The 22,439-nt window shown below is 47.7% G+C and overlaps 7 protein-coding genes across 7 annotated transcripts; 4 read left to right on the top strand and 3 right to left on the bottom strand.

Moving 5' to 3' along the window:
- Positions 1-909: 909 nt before the first annotated feature.
- On the top strand, positions 910-2,430 carry GGI43DRAFT_422409 (NAD-dependent epimerase/dehydratase family protein; the record flags this gene model as incomplete). Its single annotated transcript, XM_083208107.1, has 4 exons — positions 910-938; positions 1,144-1,382; positions 1,508-1,954; positions 2,033-2,430. 4 exons carry the CDS (start codon positions 910-912, stop codon positions 2,428-2,430), a joined length of 1,113 nt encoding a protein of 370 aa, XP_083061175.1.
- Positions 2,431-2,718: 288 nt separating this feature from the next.
- On the bottom strand, positions 2,719-3,811 carry GGI43DRAFT_422410 (quinone oxidoreductase family protein; the record flags this gene model as incomplete). The annotated part of the gene is made up of 2 exons (XM_083208108.1): positions 2,719-2,973; positions 3,071-3,811. 2 exons carry the CDS (start codon positions 3,809-3,811, stop codon positions 2,719-2,721), a joined length of 996 nt encoding a protein of 331 aa, XP_083061176.1.
- A 4,621-nt stretch (positions 3,812-8,432) lies between these two features.
- Positions 8,433-10,019, top strand: GGI43DRAFT_403159 (exopolyphosphatase). Its single transcript, XM_083205764.1, has 2 exons — positions 8,433-8,787; positions 8,846-10,019. Exons 1-2 carry the CDS (start codon positions 8,673-8,675, stop codon positions 9,916-9,918), a joined length of 1,188 nt encoding a protein of 395 aa, XP_083061177.1. The 5' UTR covers positions 8,433-8,672; the 3' UTR covers positions 9,919-10,019.
- GGI43DRAFT_403161 (uncharacterized protein) lies at positions 10,020-12,194 on the bottom strand. Its single transcript, XM_083205765.1, has one exon. The coding sequence runs from the start codon at positions 12,136-12,138 to the stop codon at positions 10,195-10,197; it is 1,944 nt and encodes a 647-aa protein (XP_083061178.1). The 5' UTR covers positions 12,139-12,194; the 3' UTR covers positions 10,020-10,194.
- Positions 12,195-12,380: 186 nt separating this feature from the next.
- GGI43DRAFT_403162 (DNA-directed RNA polymerase) lies at positions 12,381-17,090 on the top strand. The gene has a single exon (XM_083205766.1). It carries the CDS (start codon positions 12,542-12,544, stop codon positions 16,712-16,714), a length of 4,173 nt encoding a protein of 1,390 aa, XP_083061179.1. The 5' UTR covers positions 12,381-12,541; the 3' UTR covers positions 16,715-17,090.
- GGI43DRAFT_357855 (glutathione S-transferase C-terminal domain-containing protein) lies at positions 17,046-18,913 on the bottom strand. The gene has a single exon (XM_083202343.1). The coding sequence runs from the start codon at positions 18,376-18,378 to the stop codon at positions 17,176-17,178; it is 1,203 nt and encodes a 400-aa protein (XP_083061180.1). The 5' UTR covers positions 18,379-18,913; the 3' UTR covers positions 17,046-17,175.
- GGI43DRAFT_357856 (SNF2 family N-terminal domain-containing protein) lies at positions 18,914-22,439 on the top strand. The gene is made up of 4 exons (XM_083202344.1): positions 18,914-19,956; positions 20,008-20,324; positions 20,383-21,355; positions 21,417-22,439. Exons 1-4 carry the CDS (start codon positions 19,449-19,451, stop codon positions 22,277-22,279), a joined length of 2,661 nt encoding a protein of 886 aa, XP_083061181.1. The 5' UTR covers positions 18,914-19,448; the 3' UTR covers positions 22,280-22,439.

Below are 22,439 nucleotides of genomic sequence, written 5' to 3' on the forward strand. Positions count from 1 at the left end.
CAAGGAGTCTGCAAGGCAGCATCGTATTCTAATGAAGAACCGGGAATGAGTGTTAATATTCAATAGTTGGAGTCGTAATAGTAATTTGAGCTTATACGACTAGCTCGTGATAATGGGTTGCAACGTGTTATAGACTGTGACAATGAATAATGTTGCCCCATTTGGCTTTTGCTTCTGGTGTGTTCATCGAATAATAAACCTCCGCTAGAAATCGTGGCAGCCCAGTAGATTGAAAATGAAACCAAAATGTGGGCTCCCCATCCATCTATCCACCCGTGCTCCATGCTCTCCGTAACATCCATCCGTCTGCAATGCAGTCCACTAAAATCACCTGCTTTGCCATCATCTGGCTTGTTGCGAGAATGATTTGAGCCTTCTGAAACATGGCGTTTCGGGCTCAGATCCAAACTCAGCACAGAAAACTCAGCCGGATCTGCAGCCAAGTGAGGCTCTCACTTGCGAGTGGCAGTATTCCATTGTATGCATTTCCATCTTCATTTCCACGTCCATCCAAATTACTGCCTCTGCCGCTGTCGCCGTCGCCGCCGCCACGTTTGAGATTTGCGGCGGTCGGACCTCAAGATCGTCACCGGTCCCAGCCAGAGCCCCAGCGGTTGCACCGCTACTGCGACCGCTACGACAGCTGCTTCGGCCACTACCAGCACCGCCACCAGGGCCAGCGCGATGTCGATCCGCGCCTATCAAAAACCGCTAATATCAGCCGTATCCGCATCCAACCCCATCCGCATAGCGCAAGCGCATTCACAAGCTGCAACTCCATCGTCGTCTCGCAGCAATAAATTGCGCTTCCCCCTCTCACCTCGAGTTGCTTTTGTGTCCTCCAATCCCGCGACTCCTCACCTCAGACTCTCTAGACGTCACTTCTCCAGCTTTTCAACCACAACCACAATGCCTGTCGGAACTGTCCTCGTCACCGGGTACGACCCCTCTCTCTATCTCTTATCTCGCGACTCCCCCTCCATCCCGCTTCGTCTTTTGTTGCGCGCTTATTGCCAAGTTTGCTGCGCTCCTGTGCGCGCCGCATCAGCGTAACATTTGCGACGCGACGCAATACGATGCGAAGAAATGCGATGCGATGCGATCATCACCATTTGGGCTTGTTGACTAACAGATTCTTCGCAGTGGAACGGGCTACATCGGCTCTTTCACGACTCTGGCTCTGCTGGACGCTGGTTACGATGTCGTCATTGTCGACAGCCTCTACAACTCCTCCAAGGTCGCTCTCGACCGCATCGAGCTGCTGGCTGGCCGCCGTCCCGACTTCTACCAGATCGACATCACCGACGAGAAGGCCCTGGACGAGGTGTTTGCTAAGCACCCCGCCATTGACAGTGTCATCCACTTTGCCGCATTGAAGGCAAGTCTCACCCCGCACTCATTTTCGATTTGCGATGCGACATAGCAAGCGAAAGCAATTGGGCATGAAAATGAAAAGAAAGCGAAAGAGAAGACGAAATTAACATTTATTCAATCGGATTCTAGGCAGTCGGAGAGTCCTCCGTGATCCCTCTCGAGTACTACCGCGTCAACGTTGGAGGCAGCATTGCTCTCCTTCAGTCCATGGCCCGCAACAATGTCACCAACATTGTCTTCTCCTCTTCCGCCACCGTCTACGGTGATGCTACTCGATTCCCCAACATGATTCCCATCCCCGAGCACTGCCCCATTGGCCCTACCAACACCTACGGCCGCACCAAGTCCATGATTGAGGACGTCATCACCGACTACATCAACGCTCAGCGCAACAACCTGGAGAAGGAGGGCAAGCCTTTCCAGCAGTGGAACGGCGCTCTGCTGCGCTACTTTAACCCCTGCGGTGCCCACCCCAGCGGCATTATGGGTGAGGATCCTCAGGGCGTTCCTTTCAACTTGCTCCCCCTGTTGGGACAGGTTGCCACAGGCCAGCGTGAGAAGCTCCTGGTCTACGGAGAGGGTGAGTGATGGCATTTCCCTTCAACTACGCCATAGGCGCATTGTTCGCGATACCGATTCTAATGACTTTATTCTATAGACTACCCTTCTCGCGACGGAACCGCCATCCGAGACTACATTCACGTTGTTGACCTTGCTCGAGGCCACCTGGTCGCCCTCAACTACCTCCGCGCCAACCAGCCTGGTGTCAAGGCCTGGAACCTGGGTTCCGGCCGTGGCAGCACTGTCTTCGAGATCGTCAAGGCATTCAGCGCTGTCGTTGGTCGCGATTTGAAGTACGAGGTCGTTGCCCGCAGAGCCGGAGATGTCTTGGATCTGACTGCCAACCCTACTCTGGCCAACACCGAATTGAACTGGAAGACTGAGCTCACCATGGAGAAGGCTTGCGAGGACCTCTGGCGATGGGTCAACAACAACCCCCAGGGATACCGCCAGGAGCCACCTGCGGAGTTGTTGGCTGCTATCAAGAAGGCGTAAAGAAAAAAAAAAAAAAAAAAGAAAAATACAAGAAATCTTATAGCGAAACAAAGAAACGAAAAGGAAGAGTTGGATGAAAAGCTTAAAATAGACATGAGTAATCGATTTGGAATGTCGCCAAGATGAGCGTTGTTTACAAAATTGGATTTGAACAAAGAATTCCCCCTTTTTTACGATAGAATATAAGAGAAAAAATTAATCACAAAGAAATATCTTCAATTAATAAACAGACAATGATTCATTCATAAAATTTTATTCATTTTAAATAGTAATAATAATTTCAACACCCTAGTCGATCTTGAGTAGCAGCTTGCCGGTTGTCTTTCTGCTCTCGAGGTCAATGTGTGCCTGGGCAGCGTCTTTGAGTGAGTAAATGTTGTGGATCTTGACCTCAACCTTCTTGGAGATGACGAGATCAAAGAGCTCAGAAGTGTACTTCTCAAGGTCAGCCCTTTCAGAGACGTAGCCGTTGACAATGGGTCTCATCAGCTTGACGTTCTTGGGGCCGAGCTGCAGGATGTTGACCGGGGGAACGGCCCCAGACTGCAAGATATATTCATTAGCACTCATATCTTTCTCTCATTTTCTATGTGGAGCTTTTCTTTTTTCTTTGTATTTCATTGTCGGGTTCATAACTTACTGCATTGCCAAATGAGATGAGATGTCCCTTGAGGGCAATCATTTGCAAATCAGCATCAAACGTCGCCTTGCCAACACCGTCAAAGATGGCATCGATGCCATGTCCACCCGTAATCTCCTTAACCTTGCTCACAATGTCGTCATTGGAGTTCACCAGGTAGTCCGCGCCGTAACTCTTAGCCAGCGCCAGCTTCTCATCCGTGCTAGCAGTGGCAATGATCTTGGCCCCAACGCTCTTCAGCATCTGCACCAGCAGGGTGCCAACACCTCCAGCGGCAGCATGCACCAGCGTCCACTGGCCGGCCTTGACCTCGCCCGCCTCACGGATGAAGGTCCACGCCGTCAGGCCCTGCAGGAAAATCGCCGCGGCCTCCTCGCTGGACAATTGCTCGGGGATGGCGACCACCTTGGCGGCGTCCACGGCGGTATACTCGGCGTAAGCGGCCGATGGAGCGCCGGCCATGTATGCCACACGGGTTCCGGGAGCGAAGCCCGAGACGGAGGCATGTGCGGCGACGACTTCACCTGAAGCTTCACGGCCCATGACCAGGGGGATGGAGGGCGCGGGGTACAGGCCTGAGCGGAAGTATGTGTCGATGTAGTTGATGCCGGCGAAGCGGTTCCTGACCAGCACCTGACCCTCACCAAGAGCTGGTACGGGAATATCAGTGTACTCGAGGACTTCTGGGCCGCCGATCTTGGAGATCTGGACGGCCTTCATGGTTGCTGGAATTGGAGCCATTTTGGTGGTGGAAAATGCTCTGGTTGACAACGATGTTGGAGTTGAGTGAGACAGTGATAGAGACAATGAGGGGGAGGGGCTGAGGGGCAGATGAGGTCGACGATGAGGGGCAGCGCCGAGGAATTGGCGAGAGACTGCTTGTCTTACAATTGGTCTCGCAGTGAGTCTATATAGCGGACGAGACGCACTGGAAATTGATCTCGACATTTCAATATCGGTGTTTCTTATCAAGATTAAAGATATTATCGGGGATAACTTGTCGGTTCAAAGCTGCGAGATGAAATCCCCGCGTCTTATTAGTAATATTCCAAATAGTACATGTTACTTGCAAGGCTTATAAGTTGACATATAGGGCGTGGGATCACACTGTATGAGTGAAATTACATGGTGCAAAGTTATCGAGTGATGGCATCAACAAATTCAGTTGTGTTGTACAATCGCGGATGAGGAATCATTTTTATCGCAGAGAAATAAAAATCCTCTTCATTTAGCAACTAGTTTGTTCGAACGGAGAGATTTATTATTCAGCTGATTTTTTTCTATGCCGGCTACCGTATTTGGACGTGGGGTTGTAAAGTAGTTCCGTTTTTCGTTTCGTTTATACGACACTATTCGGTTTTTGTTCCCCAAAAACGAAAAGGAATTGGAATCTTTTAAATGAAATGAATGACAAATAATTTTCTTCAATAAGAATAGCTTAAAATAATTAACGAAGGTAGTAACTACTAGCTTGGCTTTTCGTTTATCATTGTTATTCAGTAATATAGGTAGGCAATGAAAAACAAACAGAGCCCACTATATTAGTGAAATTACATGGTGCTGCAAGCGCCATTTACGCAAGCTCCCAACAACATATCCCCCTACACGTAGCAAAACCGCAAAGTGAAGGTGATCATATTGGTAGACAAATGAGAAAGAAGAACGCCAGAGCTACAGGACAACTCGTAAACTTGCGGTTATGGCTTTACATGCCAATTATGTATAGTGAGTTGAATGTGATGAAGGTAATACAAGTAGGAAATTAAACGTCGGGTAGTCTTCACGGCCTGGGTACATGCAGATATAGTCTTGTTTCCCAGAGCAAGTATATATGTACTCAATTAAGAATAATAAAGAGAGGAAAGGAGAAGAGAAGGGGGAAAAAAATAAATAAATTGATTGCGGCTGCCGAGCGCACATAAGAGCAAAACTATTGCACATCTTATTTGCCATATTCCCAAGGAACAAATCTCAAAAGTCAAAATCAGTCACCGTATTTACGATTCATATCATCCAAGAGCGCAGCTGGCCACTCTACATCGCGAAGCTCTTGATCTCGACTGGGCGACATCGAAAAAGCATGTGGCTTGTCGTCTTCTCCCTTGAAGTGGGCTTGATACAGATCTATTCGCCCGTAACATTTCGTGCAAACTTCGAAGTTGATGCAGGAAGAGCATTTATATGAATAACCAAATATTGTCTACCAAAAAGAGAGGGAAACAAAAAGGACTTTTATCAGCTTGGCTTCATCATGCGTGATAGTTGATTTGTACACTTACATTCAAACATATGTTGCAGTACTCGGATCTGCACACGTATTTTTTGGGAGATCTGTTATCATCTTCTTTCCCAGCATTCAATTCATCATCTTCCTTTATGCTGCCCTCTCTGCTGCCACTGAGCAGGTTGATCATCTCATCATCCGCGTCACATAATTTGGCCATCTGCAGCAATGTAAATCTCTGAGTGGCTCTTCCTACTCCCATTGTAAAAGTAACAGAACAATTTGCCCCATGGTCAAGTAGATGCCTTACGGTATCGGTGTATCTACGATTCTCAGACTCATTTTTAGAGTTGAAACCAGTGGCGGATGGTCGCGCAGCCCAGCAGAGTAGTGTCCGGCCGTCTTTGTCTGCTTGGTTGATGTACTGCGTTCTCCTTTTTTCCGATGAACTCACCTTCACCAAGATAAATTGAACTGTCTCTACATGACCAAACTTAGCGGCCCAGTGCAGAACGTTCCGCCCGCGACATTATTGTCTCCTTGCGGGAAAATCAGTGGAAAATTTAGGCATTCAGTACATTCATGGTTGGCTAACTCTGGAATATGTACTTTAATGGATGACACTGGCACACGCCCAGCCGTCGATATTTTCGCTGCACCAAATGTGTTCGCTATTCTGGTAGAGTGGGCTGTCGGAAATTCCAGGAGAAACGCCATAGCCTTTAATAATAGTAGCAATTCTTCTTTAGATATCTTGGCCAGCGCCTCTGCATGAAGAACTGCCTTTACAGTTAATACCAAGAGCGGAGGCAAGGCCGGATATCGCGAGAATAATAGTGATAAAATTTCATGTAAAATAGATCTCTTAATAAAAAGTACCCACAACAATTGCTGAGATGGCATTCTTTTGTAATTTATTAGATTCTTGAAGTTAGTAGACAAGTCGTTAATGCGACTGGACTTTTCAAAGAGCGTGGTCATAGGCATTTATACTTGTATTGAGTCAGGCGATCTTTATGAACATATACTATTTGAAGAATAAACCGAACTCATTTATGTGTTTCCAATTTAAGTTGTTGATAGCATTCCTCTCTCTGCCGTTTGCGTATATACGCTATGTAAATTACCAGATATATATAATGATTTTGATGTTATTCAGGGTGACTTAAAATGTAAGCTTATGGCGTATTATATAAGTCTGGTTGTAATATTTTAGTCTTCAATCTAGTCCAATAGTCCGAGCTAAATGTTTCTCCATCGACTCCAGTTATTTTCTACAGCTGAAAGAGCTGGGCTTCCAGAATATAATAAATATAATATTCTCTTATATTTTTGGCCCAGATCATGTCAGATTTAATGATTGAGCATTGACCGATTTAACGTATTTACTGTATTTGATGTCTCAAGTCATTTAAGCTACTTTTGTTTGGCTATATAAAATAACACACAGGCTCTGGTCTTTAGACAATGATACACCTAGCTTACATAACTGCACTCTATACAAAGTAGGCTGGCATGTTAGCTTTATATTATAGTATTAGTTTGGATGCATTAGAAGTTCAAAAATGGTTAATTTATATATTATTATAAAATATATACAGGGAAATAAACAGAATATAAAGTTATAGGGGAGGGGAGGCAAAAAAGATATCTTTTTTTTTTTTTTTTTTAGGAATCCCGAAGCCTTTATTAGAATCCTCTACTAGTATTTTTGTATCCACGGCTAATTCAACACGACACACATCGTTTGTTTTATCCCCCCACTGTAATCCCTATTCCTAGAAATGGACAATTAATTAGAAGTAGTGTATATCAAATACTACTCGTAGAGAATAAATGAGCTGCCAGTTCCATTGAACAATGATTATCGTTATAGTCATCACTCAAATCATACCCAAAGACCGCCAAGCCATTATATTATCTACCATCTTTTCGCTACAATGCAATTTTCAAAGTCACAAATTGCTACCCTTATGATTGGAATTATATTCCCAGGCCTTTCGACTCAGTTAGGTATCAACTGCCACTGTAGCGGCAGCTGCGCCTTTCTTGCACCTTCAGACACCCTGCCGGAATCGGTCGAACTCATCAAGGAAATTGATTCTACCAAATGGGCAAAGAATCACCAGCAGATTGTCTGCAATAATGGTGCTTGCGCTTTTCTGCAGAATTCCGGAGGCGCCCCCATCTCCACCATCAAGATTCTTGCTGAGCAGCTCCTCGATAATGGCTGTAATGAGTGCGGCAGCATTCCGTTGTTTTTCCCTGAAGACAACGACGTCGAGCATGGACAGTGAGTGAAATTTACTTCATTTTTGGCTTTTCTTCTCATACCCACAATAATCTAGATTGACTTTTAGCTATGTCACCACGACTTGTCTAAAAAACGGCGGAGTTAAAGGTGTCTGTCCAGATTTTATATAAGCATACATTTCAATAGATTCTTATGGATATACAGCGGGCTTATCTTTTTTAATGCTTGGTTTACAATGATTCATAATGAATGAAAAGCATATATTTCATTTTTCAATAAATAAATCGTCCTCGAGGTCCTCTAAAATAAAGCTGCTAGCGTCCAGAAGTAGATGAATGATACTTGCTACGGTAATTGGAAATTGCAAGCCCATATATACCGGTCTCGTTGCATGCTCTCCATTTTGGGTAGACGCGCACAATATCCTGTTGAGATATTCAAAAAAAAATTTCGTATGGAATTTGCTCTAGTATGCCTCCGGTCACACCGGCATTCTCGCTCGGGATTGACACGGCAGTCAGGGCGAAGCCTTATCTCTAGTGTCCACAAGCTGTCTGAGCTACTACTTGTAGTGACTAGCCGGTATAAGCAATATGTACTAGAGCTCTGACCGAAGCTTGGACAAACGGGTAATTCGTTCGTTCACCGTTTATTCTAGGACATACTGCGTGAGGCTAACAAGGCGAGTGGCGGATCGATCTCATTACAATATTTTTGTGAACCCGGGGGGTTCTAATACGGCGTAAGAGCTAGCTAGGATAGCATACATGGCGTTCCATTTGATGTAATTTGTTCAAAATTATGTATCTAGATTTATATGATGTATTTATTCTTCTTTGTCTTTGCATTTCTTGTGTTTTACATCGGCGTGCCTTTTGCGCAAGTTCAAATCTGCGCAATTATGTGCAGCCGTAGTAGCACCTGAGGTGGTAAGAGGAAGTGCCCCGCTAAGCCCATATAGCAGCAGGTACATGTACTAGGTACTAGTAGTAACATGATTTGGGCACAATAGGTATTCAACTGCAACCGGGCTTTAACCATCAAAGCTCGAGTAACAATATAGATGATACTTTCTCCTCATAATCACCAGCAGTCTTTATATAAAATTATTATATCTCCTAAATATGTCCTATAGACAACCCCTGAAAACCTTTTTAGCTGCCGCCCGATCTGCCTTGACGGCGCCCCCAGCTCAGAGATCAGGACCTCTAACCTTCGTCATAGGCAATGAATCTGCAGGTATCAACAGCACATTCTCACTTCGCTCCAGATGAATCGCTGGCTAACAATCGAAAAGATCTTGACTCTCTCTGTTCAGCCGTAGTGTTAGCGTATTTTCGCTCCAACTCATCGCCTCATGTCCTGCACATACCCCTCTCAAACATCCCCAGGTCTGACCTCATCCTGCGAACAGAGATGACGGCCGTCTTAGAGCGCTCTGGTCTCTCTCCCGCAGACATACTTACGCTGTCTGAGCTACCTGATCTCAAACCCGAAGACACACGGTGGTTTCTCGTAGATCACAACGCCTTGACGGGCCCGCTGCAGAAATTTCAGCCCCAGGTCATTGGGTGCATCGACCACCACGTCGATGAGAACGTGACCAGCCCCGATGTCAAGCCACGTCTCATCGAGCCTTGCGGAAGCTGCATGAGCCTCATTATCAATGAGTCCCGCTCGGCATGGGATGCGTTCTCCTCTTTAGAAAGCGAAGACCTCACCGTCGCTGAGGACGACAACCTTGCAAAGCTTGCACTTGCGCCCATTCTCATAGATACCCTTGACCTGAAAGAGGAGCATAAAGTAAAGCCAAAGGATATCAGCGCCGTGGAATATCTCAATACCAAAGTACAGTCTCATCAATTTAGCCAAACTGGATTCTTTGAGGAAATCACAGCTGTAAAGGAAGATATCGCACTGCTCAGCTTCTACGATATTTTCCGCAAAGACTACAAAGAGTGGGAGGAATCAGGCCTCAAGCTGGGCATTAGCTGCGTTGTCCAAGATTTCGACTACTTAATCGAAAAGGCCGATAAGCCCAGCGTCTTCATTGAAGAGCTGGCTGCGTGGGCAAAGGAAAGGAAGCTCGACGTGGCAAGCGTCATGACCACGGCAAATCCAGGTGGGGAATTCCAACGTCATCTTCTGGTTTGGGGAATGACGGACAGAGGAGTGGCAGCCGCGAACAATTTCCCAGGCATTGCAATGGGATTACAGCTAGAGCAGTGGAAAGATGGGCTGTTGGATGGTGATGATGGCAAGAGAAAGGCGTGGAGACAGCGAGACTTGTCGGCAAGCAGGAAACAGGTTGCACCATTGCTGCGAGATGCATTGAAGAGCGTTGATGAGGCGTCTCAGTCACAGCTATAGAGTTTGTAGAATAGAAGCCCTGTTTTTGTCCCGTACCTATGCATATATATATACATCTTGTCAAGTTTTATTATATACGAGTGATTCTATAGTACATATATAAAACGTGAGAACTGAATGGGAACGCTAAAAAATGATACAGCTATGAATCCCTTCAGAATAAAATTTATTGTACATGGTCTCATTCCCTTTTATAATCCCAGTCTTACATTTCAATGCTCGTAAAAAGATACATATCCTCTGTTTAAACATGCGTCATTCAATCTAGTGGTCGTTCTAGTGGTCGTTGGACGGCATTCCTCCAGACATCTTGCGCAGTGCCTCTGCTCTATGTGCTCTGGCCTGCTCTCCAGCGTGGTGGTGCCGCAGATTTTCGACTTCTCTCAAGACGCGTAGAAATTCTCGATGAATCAACTGCCTTTGGCCGAAAATATCCAGTGAATCTTGTGGGGGAGGGTGATGCAGCAAACTCTCGGCACCAGGGTCTGCGACTAGTATGCATGCTTTTAATGACATGTAAAGTGATCCAACTGGCCATATTTTCGGCTCTTCTTTGAGCATCTCAGGATACACCCAACGCAGAGCATCGGTGCACAATTTCCTATCACCAGTAGTTGCCAAGACGCGATAAGCAAGTTCATACAATTCAGGCGACCGAGGCGCTTGAAATCGAGATGGTATGCGGAAAGCGTTCCAAAATCTGTCCCAGTCGAGTTGATGCGCGTACGCCGTCATGAGCCGCAAAACTTGCTGATTACTCAAGGTATGTCCTCTTCTATTGGATAGAAGATATTCAATATTTGTTTGCGCGCGTTGCAGCTCTTCGCCGTATGCCGGAGAAGTGACAATGCTCTCAATGAGCGTAATTAACCACTCCTGAGAGATGACGGAAATTCCACGCTCTTCAGCTACGAGATTGAGCTGATCTACAAGAGCTAGCCGCTCGGATGCTGTATCTCCCTCAGACACCGGGGCTTGAAATACTGCAGAGATGAGACTTTGAATAGTTTCGTGGCTTACAGGAGTTCCAGCTACCTGGAAATCGTGTATGTGCCGTCGCAGCGCATTCAGATCAAAGGAAGGGGTGCCCGGCTGATCTTCTGTTACTAGAGTTTCAGAATTAATTGCAGTCGCCTGAGACTCACTACGCTGAGTACGAGCTTGAAGGCGTCGCGCCATGGTTGAAAACTGGCGTTGTTGCTGAGAAGCTAGTTTCAGTTTCTGCCATTGGTGGGCCGAAGGGTTGTCTGGCAATTGAATTCTTGATGAGACCAAAGACTCAATTTCTGAGGGATCCGATGATGTCTTTCCTTTCACTTTTTGCATCTCCTCGAGGTTCCGCTTCAATATGCCCCTCCACAACGTTTCCAAATCAAGTTCGTTCCGCCTCGACTCAGTCATACATTGGACGACAACGGTTGTTCCCGTCAGTGGTGCGCCGAATCCTGAAAACCGCCCGCTTTCGTCGAAATTAGAAGATTCTTGTACTCCGTGATCATGCGCCGCGAAATTGACACAGACCCATCCCGTTGAGATGCCATTGTCTGCGCCAGGCAAGATGGTAGTATTGGTGCCAAGCATCTTTGCCTTTTTTCTCAGCCGGCGGAGCTTCGTCTTGAGTTCTCCTGGTCCAATCAAACCGTCTGCTCGAGCACCCACGTGGTGGTTTCGTCGAAGCCATCGTACAAAGCGCCCTGCAGAAACGTGCAAGTGTCTTTCACTTCGCGCTGTCCCAAAAATCATGATGAGATTAGGGCCAAGCGCGGCAGGTGGATCGAGATCGCGGAGATCCAGCAATGACAAATCATCCAATCCCATATCTTCGTATACGTATTTAATCATCGGCTCGAGGAGATTAGGAGCGCCTTCGGGCACTTTGGGAAGCGATGCGATATGCTGGAGTGGGGCATGTTTGGGCGGTTCAACATCCAGAAACCAAGGATTTTCAGGGTCATCGTCATCAAAAGCGTCATCTTCGATTTCCTCCTCGATTATCTGCTGTTCGATATCTGGTTTTGCCTGTGCGTCTTTTTCTTTTCGCGCAGCGGTCCCAAACTGCTGGCTCTGTGGAAAAGTTCGTAGTATTGTGCCGGGCACTTGTCTCATGCCCCGCGATGCTGATTGTCCAATGGCCGGCAGTGGCCGAGACGAAACAGCCCTCAAGATGGCATTTCGACACCCGCAGCACCCCAGCGCCGCAGTCACCGGGCGAGTAATCATGTCTGCTTCGAAAAGCCCGCTGAAAACGAGAATGATGCTGCACAAGTGAAATTTCCGGATACGGCAGCGCTTGGCTCTACAAAAAAGCTCCCGCGGTGGCGTTGGTGGGGCTGTCACTCAAAAGCGCCGTCTCCACGTGACAAATCTGCCAATTCAGCCAATCATGTGCGGCGGACAAGGTCGAGAGAGAAAATCTTTTTGGCCAGCTTCCGGTGGGGTCGCACTATGAAACTTCTTATCGTGCAAACTCGATACTGGAGGAACATTTTGTTCCTAGCCAGCCCAATTTCTCTCTGCTTTCTTTTATGTTGGGGGTTTCTTGTTTCTGCTCCAATTGTTCTTTTGCTTGTGCATATCTCGACCGTCTTGACTGGCGGTGCGATTGATATCCCTGCATTTCAAAATGCTGCCGAGGCACGCGGGCCGCAGTGCCTCGATATATCATGCCACTGTTTTGAGATCTGTTCGAACCTCCTCAAGGCTCCCATCTCTCCAAGCCTGCATATCAACTCTCAGCCCACGAGGAGATGTGTCAAAGCACTTGCGACCATGGCGTCGGGGGCTAGATCTTGGCTTCGGCTCTCATGAGCGAACCCTCGCCACAGCTGTTGATGACTTCAAGCTGGAAGGAATGCCATATAATCACCTCCCAAGCCCATCAATACCACCTTTCCAGGCGCCGCCGTCCCCATTCGAGCTTCGCCCCTTCGATACATCCTCTCCTCTGACAATTCCTGAGCCTGGCCCCCCAAAGGCTGCGTCCAAGATGAACACATACGGCATCCCGGGAGAGCCAGAAGATATGTTCATGGTGTTTGACGCATGCATCAAAGTAGGGAAACTAGAAAGGGCCGCTCTAGTATTGAAGCGCCTCAGCTCCCTGGGGACAATATCAGACGAAGAGCGAATCATCCTTAACAACAGGTATCTGAGAGCATCCCTCAGTCAGATGCGCACAAATCCCGACCGAAGTCAAGCTGAGCAGCTCCACAAATGGTACGAGCTTCAGATAAGAAGCAAAAATCTGCCACACACGGCCGAAACGATTGCCTGCATGCTTAAGGCATCCCTACTCTCCGAACGAGGCGCCAGATTGGATCGCCTAGTGAAACGTTATATGGGAATGGCACCAGACGAAGCTGGACTGCGAGTTCTTAGCATGGACGAAATTTTAAGCGACCAGGATCTTGCAGTTATCACTGAAATCTGCCCGACTTACAACTTTGCTGCAGATGAAGGAGGCTTGGAAGACATGACTCTTATGCCAGAGAACTCTGAAGAGGCGGAAACTTCGCCTGCCCTTGCTACCGAATTTAGCCAATCAACAGGGTTGGCAGCAGCTCCAGAGCTAATTCCAACACCACAACGAGGCGAGGGACTCAATACTTTGAAGAAAGGCCTGGGACTCTTATTAGGACTGCAAGACGTTGATATTTCGAAGCTTCCTCATTCTGACCGAATGGATATTCAACTTCAGCTGGAAAGAGATTCAATTAGCTCAGCTATTGAGAAATGGCGACTTGATAACAAGACTCTACAGAAGCGGGGCGTCAGCACAGTCTTGGCGCCATCTACCAAAGAAGGCTCCATGTCACAGAACATGGCGTCGTGGATGAGCGTCATGGAAACCCGCATCCATCAAGAATTGAGGTTGATTGAACAATCTGAGTCAAAGAAGTCAAAATCAGACTGGGATCTGACACGATGCATTTACGGTCCGTTCATCCAACAGGGCGATCCAGCGCGTCTGGCAGCCGTAACAATTCTTTCCGTCATCAATATCGGAACTGTTCTAGGTGTTGAGAAGGGTATTCCCATAAGTCGGTTGATTACTCACATTGCGAAAGCTGTTCAGGAAGATACCGAGATGTATCAGAAAGAATTGGCTGAGAGAAAAGCTCGACGACAGCGTAAACTCCGATTTGTTGGAGAGAAATCCAAAGGAAATGCTGAAGCCAACGAAGACGCCAAGACGCCCTTACTTGATGCCGCGGAACAGGAACGTACCCTTGAGGAAAATAGCAAGAACCCTTGGTCTCTGCAAATCAAGGCCCAAGTCGGCTCGATTTTACTACAAATGCTGATAGAGTCAGCCAAGATCAATGTTGTTGCAGAGGGCTCAACATCCAAAGAACTGATTAGCCAATACCAACCTGCTTTCAGCCATCAGACGCTACTTCGAAAAGGCAAAAAAGTTGGAGCTTTATTTTTCAACAACCACTTGATTGAACAGCTAAAGCGGGAACCAGTGGGCGACTTCATTGCTAAACATCTACCTATGGTAGTAGAGCCAAAACCTTGGGCTTCCTTCACTGAAGGTGGATTTTTGGATAGCAAGACCAGCTTTGTTCGAGTTAAACCAGGCGATGTCGAGCAAAAGCTGTATAGCACCGCAGCTATCAAGCGCGGAGATATGGAACAGGTGTTCAAGGGCCTAGACGTGCTAGGTAAAACAGCATGGGTTATTAATAAGGATACTCTGAATGTTATGATGGAGGCCTGGAACAGTGGCGAGGAAATTGCCAACATACCACCTCTGCATCCGCACTTCGACGTTCCCACAGAACCGGATTCTTCAGCGGATCCAATGGTACGAAAGACCTGGATTAGAGCCGTTAAAGCGATTGAAAACGAGCGATCCGGTTTACATTCTCAGCGCTGTTTTATGAATTTGCAGTTGGAGATTGCACGAGCATTCCGCAACCAGACGATATATTTCCCACACAATGTCGACTACCGAGGACGAGCATATCCAATGCCGACGTACCTAAATCACATGGGTGCCGATCATGCGCGAGCCATTCTCAAATTCGCCAAGGGCAAAGAACTGGGCACAAGAGGCCTGCGGTGGCTGAAGATTCATCTCGCTAACGTTTATGGCCTGGACAAGGCTAGCTTCGACGAGCGCGAGGCCTTCGCAAACGACAACATAGCTAACATTGTCGACTCAGCGACCAATCCTCTGAAGGGCAGCCGATGGTGGCTCAAGGGAGAAGACCCGTGGCAATGTCTTTCTGCGTGCTTCGAACTGAAAGCTGCACTCGAACTCCCCGACCCAACAAAGTTTATCTCGAATCTTCCAGTTCATCAGGATGGTACCTGCAACGGACTTCAGCACTATGCAGCTCTCGGTGGTGACACGTGGGGAGCGAAGCAAGTTAACTTGGAGCCTGGAGAGAGGCCTGCCGACGTCTATTCAGCAGTGGCCACTCTGGTCAAGGAAGCGATCGCCAAAGATTTGGAGTTAGAGAATCCATTTGCCAAAGCCCTTGATGGAAAAATTACTCGCAAGGTTGTCAAGCAGACTGTGATGACAAACGTATACGGCGTTACATTTTCAGGAGCAAAGAAGCAAATCTGCAAGCAGATTGACGCTTTATACCCCAACCTAGGAAAAGAGTGCGGCATTCCTAATTTGCTGTTGTCGACCTATATTGCCAAACAGGTCTTTCAAGCTCTTGCGACAATGTTCCGAGGTGCTCACGACATTCAATACTGGCTTGGAGAGATTGGTGGGCGTGTGTGCCGCGCCTTGACTCCAGCCCAGTTACAGCAAATCGTGGATTCGTACGGCGAGGGAGAAGGAAGCACCTCTCGCCCCGGTAAATCCAAGGCAAAGTCAACTTCTGGGAAAAAGGTCGAATTCGATGACCTCGTTCAGCAGTTCCGATCCTCAGTCGTTTGGACAACGCCCCTCAAAATGCCTGTCGTCCAACCTTACCGAAAGACTACCGCACGAGAAATCAAGACCTGTCTTCAGGCTGTCATTTACCCCCTGAGCGACCAAACGGATCCCGTCAATAGGCGGAAGCAGCTTCAGGGCTTCCCCCCTAACTTTATCCACTCGTTGGATGCCAGTCACATGTTACTGTCAGCACTGGAGTGTGATTCTCGCGGACTCGACTTTGCTGCGGTACACGATTCATTCTGGACACATGCTGGAGATCTCGACGTTATGAACGAGGTCTTGCGCGAGGCTTTCATCCGAATCCACGAAGAGGATGTAGTAGGCCGCCTGGGTGCTGAGTTCGAAGCTCGCCACCAAGGATCAATCTACCTTGCAAAGATTGACCCTGATACCCCGGTTGCTAAGAAGATCAAAGAGCTGCGTAAGAAGAGCAATCTTTCTCCCAAGGAAGAGCTTCTCCTCGAACATAAGCGTAATCAGCTGAAACTTTCTGGGAATCCCTGGGATCTTGAAGCTGCGAAGCAAATCGTTACCCCTGCTTCGATATATGAAGATATGATGGCCGCTGAGGTGGACATTGATATCCAAGAGGATGCTAAAGATATTGGCTTGGGTGCCATATCGGAAGACGAGGCCAACAGTGTCGCTGAAGAGGACATGGAGGCTCAATCCGAACCCTCGTCTGAAGTCTTGGAGCTTACTAAGAGACTCATGGATGACATGAAAACATCGTTTTTTGAGGCCCATATAGCGAAACCGAAGGCTCCTGCTCGCAAGCAGAAGAAGCTGCCTCTTCCCGTCTGGCTACCGCTGACTATCCCGAATGTTCCCGAGAAGGGTGACTTTGATGTTAAGCGTTTGAGAGAAAGCAAGTATTTCTTCTCATAAAAGGCGCATGTCTTATTAGGCATCTCTACTATTTTTGCTTTGCAACAATGTATAATGAAATATGGGTGTTTGGAAATAAAAAGGATGAAGAGCAGAGAAAAGGGCAAGGGAGGGAGTGGCGTTGACATTTTGTGCATCTACACGGAGTTCATTTAAGTGCTTGAGCACTGGAGTTTGTTTTGAAGAAAAAATGGCGGGCATTTCTAAGCGACATTGTATACAAGATATGTATGATAGGATTCATGATGGGTGAACAGATGGGTGCATCACGAGAGTGGCTGCGTGGATGCAATCTACATAAAACATCTCATCGACATGGCTAAGTCATGAATGAAACAATAAAATAAAATAGAAATAAAACAAACAAATTAACAAATTACTATCACTCTCTACAATGGATTCGAATCATGTACAGTAATTTATGTTTTGTTTATCGTGTTAACTTGTCTAAATAAGTCTATTTACCTAACAACAGCACCAGTCAAAGTCTTGACTGTGCAGATACCACCACTCTCAGTAACCAGCTTACCAACCTCAGTCTTGCCCAGCTGCTCAACGACGCTGGCGTCAAAGGCAACCTCAAGGCTGTCAGTAGTAGTGAATCCAGGCTGGAACAGCTCCCAAATCTTCTTCTTGGGGTTCAGAACACCCTCAGGCTCGCCCTTCCATCCCTCAAAGTAGACTCGCTCACCAGCCTTGGAACCCTCGGGAGGAGTGACCAGCTCAACGGGGCCCTTGTGGTCGTCAACCTCACCCTCCTTGAGCTTGGGCGACGCGGCGAGGACCATGGCGCACGACTTGATGCCTCGCATCTTGACGGGCTTGAGGTTGGCCACGACGACGACCTTGCGGCCCTGCATCTCCTCGAGAGGGATAAGACCGTTGAGGCCGGAGCAGACGGTTCGGCAGATCTGGCCCTCGTACTCGGTGGTGTCGTCGCCGGCGGGGTCACCCATGGCAATGGTGGAAACGAAGAGGGAGTCGGCATCGGGGTGGTTGATGGCCTTGAGGATGTGGCCAACACGAAGGTCGATCAGGCTGGGGGACAGAGGAGCCGCGGCAGCAGGGGCCTTCTGGGGCTTGGGAGCCTTCTCCTTCTTCTCCTTCTTGGGCTTGTCGCCTCCAGCAGCACCAGCCACAGCGGCCTTGGCCTCACCAACGACCTCCTTGGCCTTCTCCTTGACCTCCTTGGCCTTTTCCTTGGTGCGGTCGGCAAGAGTGGCCTCGCCACCAGCGGCGGCAGCAGCAGCAGCCTTCTCCTTCTTGAGGCGCTCCTTCTCGGCCTTGGCGTCAACAGGGGGCTTGACATACAAGACCTCATCCTGGTTAACCTGGACCTTCTGCTCGTCCTTCAGCTCCAGGCCGAAGACGGCAGCGTTCTGGACGAAATCAACGTGGCGGACAATGTTGGGGAAGCCCTTCTCGCCGGTGCGCTCCTCGGGAGTCCACTTGGCGACGAGGGGAGCGAGGGTCTCGTAGATGGCGACATCAGCCTTGCTGGGCTTGCTGCCGAGGAGGGTCGTGCGGCTGGACAGGTGGCCATTGAGGGTCTCGAGGATCTCGGACTTGTTGTCGGAGGACTTGAGGCGCTCAGAGGTGGTGAGCCACTGCTGGATCTCGGCCTCCTCGGTGGGAGTGTACTGCTGGGAGCTGAGGGCGGACATTCTTGCGGCGATGGAGAGGTGGGAGCTGAAGCGAGAAGTTGAGATGCTCTGGAACGGGGTGCTCTGAAATGAGCGGAGGGCTCGACGCAGAAACAGCTTTGCTATTCTGGGTGGGACGAAGCCTTGCGGTTGTGCGGGCTTCTCTGTCTCGTTTTATATGTTTGTGTAGTATGAGTGGAGTTGAGTAGAGTTGACTTCTGTCGAACAATTTTGAGTCACCATCTACCCTGTGGAAAATTATGCCCGTGACTAGCGCTTAATTCTTACTTGCTGCAGACAACATGCAAGCAACGGCATGGATATTCTACGACAACTACTACCTTCTTTTAACTACCTACATAGATAAAATCTGACAAATGCCCAATCAGAGCCCAATCATTCAATGTCATCCTTGAATATCCCCGAAAACAATCCACCGAATGCTTACGCCTTGCGCAGGATTCGTTCTATATGATTTTTTTCCCCTTCTATAGCGGGGTCGATGATGGTGGGATGGAGGGGCAGAGTTTCGTTTCGATTCTCTTGTGGCGCATGCTCCCTTTGCTCTTTGGCTGTGGCGCTTCACCAGCCTCAATTGGAGCCTGGAGCTGAGCTTGACGCGAAAAATTGCGAAGAGAATTACAGAGCAAGAGGCGGCACTTAACGCGCAGAGGCACGTGATCCCGCTACCATTTCGCGTTTTCTCTACGTCACGGTACGCCGATGCACTCTTCACGAATCGCCATCTTTTGGGAATCTGAAGATTCGGTGAATCAAGTTTGGATTGCGTTGCGATTGGTCACCTTTTTTTCATCCAATACATTTTGGCACAGCTCACTTTTGGATCACGATTTCGATTTGTTCCTGCATAAGCGCAAATCTGGATCTTTTTTTCCCTCTTTGGATTTTTTTTTCGTTGACGCGCTCTTCTCTTGTATGACGCTTTCTGGCATTCCGTGAATTCTTGGCTACTCGGCTGCGTCGGAGAATATTTGACATTCACACACTCGATGATCTTTTCTGTTTGAGATAATCCCTTTTTTTTGTCATTCAGTTTTCCAAAGTGTCTTTCTATATTATCATTGCTCGCCATGGCGAATACATCAGCTTCAGAGGTCGATTCCATCATGTCAAACTCAAGGGCGCCCACCACCGCCCCGAGCTCTCCGCCTGCAGATCCCTTCGACGACCAAAATGATGTCGGACTCGTCGATGAAGACATCATCAAGGAAGAAGCAAGAGCACGGTCTTCCAACAATGCAATGGAAGAGAAGCGCCGTGCTGCTCTAGTCAAGCAGCGAAAAAAGAAGAAGGCCGAGACAAAATCTGAGCGAGAGGCCAAGGCGCGCGAACTAGACGAGCTATTACAAAAGAGTGCAGCCTTTAGCGACATTCTCACCAACAAGACTCAAGTACTCGGTCGCGTTGGGAGTAGTCTGGACGGTAAGAAGCTTGGCGAGCATAACTTGCAGATGGCAAAACAGCCCAAGTGCATGGTTGGTGGTACCATGAGAGAGTACCAGCTGGAGGGACTCACCTGGATGTACGAGATTTGCTCACAAGGCATGAGTGGCATCTTGGCTGATGAAATGGGTCTTGGTCAGTGAAACATCTCTTTCTAATCTATGTGCTCTTTCTAACCCTGTGCAGGAAAAACGATTCAAACAATCTCGTTGATTGCTCTTTTGCGCGAGCAGGAACAGTACCTCGGCCCTCACCTTATTGTGGCGCCTCTCAGCACGCTATCAAATTGGATCGACGAATTTCACAAGTGGGTGCCATCAATACCAATCGTCATGTACCACGGAAACAAAGCCCAGAGAGAAGACATCTTTCAGAAGAAGATCATGAACCATCTCAAGTCTGGCCGACCTACTGCAAAGTTCCCTGTCGTGTGCACGTCGTACGAAATGGTGATAAATGACCATCACAACTTGTCACGCATCAATTGGGAGTTTATCATAATTGTAAGCGCTTCTCATTCTCCTTCAATCCGAAGATTAGCGACTAATACATTCTGAACAGGATGAAGGTCATCGTATGAAGAATTCAGATGCCAAATTATTTCAGCATCTCCGCCAGTTTTCATCCGCTACTCGACTCCTTATTACTGGTACACCCTTGCAAAACAATCTCAAGGAACTGTGGTCATTGCTACACTTTTTGCTACCTAATATCTTCACGAACTGGGAAGCTTTCGAATCGTGGTTCGATTTTTCGGAATTAGAAGATGAACAAGGAACCCAACAGTTTATTGAAGACCAAATGAAGCAAGATTTGGTCAAGAAAATCCATCTCATTCTGCAGCCGCTGCTACTCCGACGTATCAAACAAGATGTCGCCGCCTATCTTCCCAAGAAAAGAGAATACGTCCTATTTGCCCCCATGACCAAAGAGCAGACGGATTTATACAATGTACTGTCCAACAAAAACATCGATACTAGGTCATATTTGGAAGATAAAGCAGTAGAAATGATCAAGAGCAAGACTACTTCTCGGGCATCTACTCGAACATCGACTCGAGCTTCATCAAGAACAAGGTCTACGACTAGAAAGAGTGGCAGTGATGGCAAGCAAATTTCGCTACCCGTTCGGGAGAGTCCTAGAAAGAAAATCCAAGATCGGCCAGCATCGCCAGCATCGCCAGCACCCAATGCATTCAGTCTCATGATGGGCAAACGAGGACCAGGACGGCCTGCTAAGAACGCCAAGCCTGACCCAGTTACAACCCCGTCGCAGAAGCGGAAGAGCCCCCCAACTTCTATCAAGTCAGAAACTAAAAGCGCAAAGTCCAGTCGACAATCGACGCCGCTGAGCGTACGCAGCCGTCGACAAGTTAACAAGACATATAAGGAAGCCGACTCCGATGAAGAGAAGATGTCGGATGATGAATTTGAAGCCAAGCTTGCCGATGAAATGAACAAGGAAGATGATGATGACTCTACAGAGTCTATGTCTGCTGAAGACTTGGAACTAGCCCAAAGTTTGGAAATGGCCAGTATGTTTTCTCCCTACGTTATCTACTGTATTTGATCCCATAGATGCTAACAAGCGTATAGAGAAGCAAATCTCTCGGAAGAAACTGGGAAATCCTTTGGCCCAGATGCGACTTGTTTGTAATAGCCCGCACAATTTTTATAACCCATGGGCTGTGGCGACAGACGTTCCTGTTGATGAGACTATCGTCACAGCATCAGGGAAAATGCTTCTTCTTGACAGACTACTGAAGCACCTCTTCGAAAATGGTCACAAGGTGCTTATTTTCTCTCAATTTACCACTCAGCTTGACATTTTGGAAGATTATTGCGCAGAGTTGCGAGGCTGGAAAGTCTGCCGTATCGATGGCAGCATTGCTCAAGCTGATAGACGCGAGAGCATCCGATTGTTTAATACCGACCCAGAATACAAGATTTTCTTGCTATCAACCCGAGCAGGTGGTCAGGGCATCAACCTCGCATCTGCAGACACTGTCATTCTCTTTGACAGCGATTTCAACCCCCAGCAGGATTTGCAGGCCCAGGATCGAGCCCATCGTATCGGTCAAACACGACCAGTCATCGTTTACCGTCTAGCCACGAAGGGAACTGTTGAAGAATCTCTGCTGCTCTCTGCAGACGCCAAGCGACGATTGGAGAAACTCGTTATCCGCAAAGGCGGTTTCAAGACAATGGGTCAAAAACTCAACGAGAAAGAGGAAGACTTGGATCCTGAAACATTACGAGCTTTGCTTTTGAAGGATGGCCAAGTCTATGAAGCGTCCGGCGGAGATGGAATTCTAAGTGATCAGGATTTAGAGACAATCTGTGATAGGAGCGAAGAGGCCTTTGAGAAGGCAGCCAGAGGAGATGGTGATGCCAACGCGGATGCTTTCAGAGTCGTTGAGACGGGGGCAGATTCTATCAAGATGACCAGGAAGAACTAAAGTGGTCTTGCTGAATGTACTTTTATGCCTTCGATTGAGCGAATGATTTATTAGGCATGTTAATGAGATAGAGTAGGGACTAATTATATATCAACTTCCTTAGATTACGACTATTATATGTCAATTTTTGTTATAATAACCATCATTCCTAAAAGCTGTG

This window comes from Trichoderma evansii (genome assembly GCF_050947405.1).
Source record: "Trichoderma evansii strain SZMC 28006 chromosome Unknown GGI43scaffold_8, whole genome shotgun sequence".
Taxonomy (NCBI): domain Eukaryota; kingdom Fungi; phylum Ascomycota; class Sordariomycetes; order Hypocreales; family Hypocreaceae; genus Trichoderma; species Trichoderma evansii.

Coding starts and splice junctions, on each gene's coding strand:
- GGI43DRAFT_403159 (XM_083205764.1), top strand. CDS start 8,673: ATGTCCTATAGACAACCCCTGAAAACCTTTTTAGCTGCCGCCCGATCT. Junction 8,788..8,845: donor CATAGGCAATGAATCTGCAG/GTATCAACAGCA, acceptor ACAATCGAAAAG/ATCTTGACTCTCTCTGTTCA.
- GGI43DRAFT_403161 (XM_083205765.1), bottom strand. CDS start 12,138: ATGATTACTCGCCCGGTGACTGCGGCGCTGGGGTGCTGCGGGTGTCGA.
- GGI43DRAFT_403162 (XM_083205766.1), top strand. CDS start 12,542: ATGCTGCCGAGGCACGCGGGCCGCAGTGCCTCGATATATCATGCCACT.
- GGI43DRAFT_357855 (XM_083202343.1), bottom strand. CDS start 18,378: ATGTCCGCCCTCAGCTCCCAGCAGTACACTCCCACCGAGGAGGCCGAG.
- GGI43DRAFT_357856 (XM_083202344.1), top strand. CDS start 19,449: ATGGCGAATACATCAGCTTCAGAGGTCGATTCCATCATGTCAAACTCA. Junction 19,957..20,007: donor GGCTGATGAAATGGGTCTTG/GTCAGTGAAACA, acceptor AACCCTGTGCAG/GAAAAACGATTCAAACAATC. Junction 20,325..20,382: donor ATTGGGAGTTTATCATAATT/GTAAGCGCTTCT, acceptor CATTCTGAACAG/GATGAAGGTCATCGTATGAA.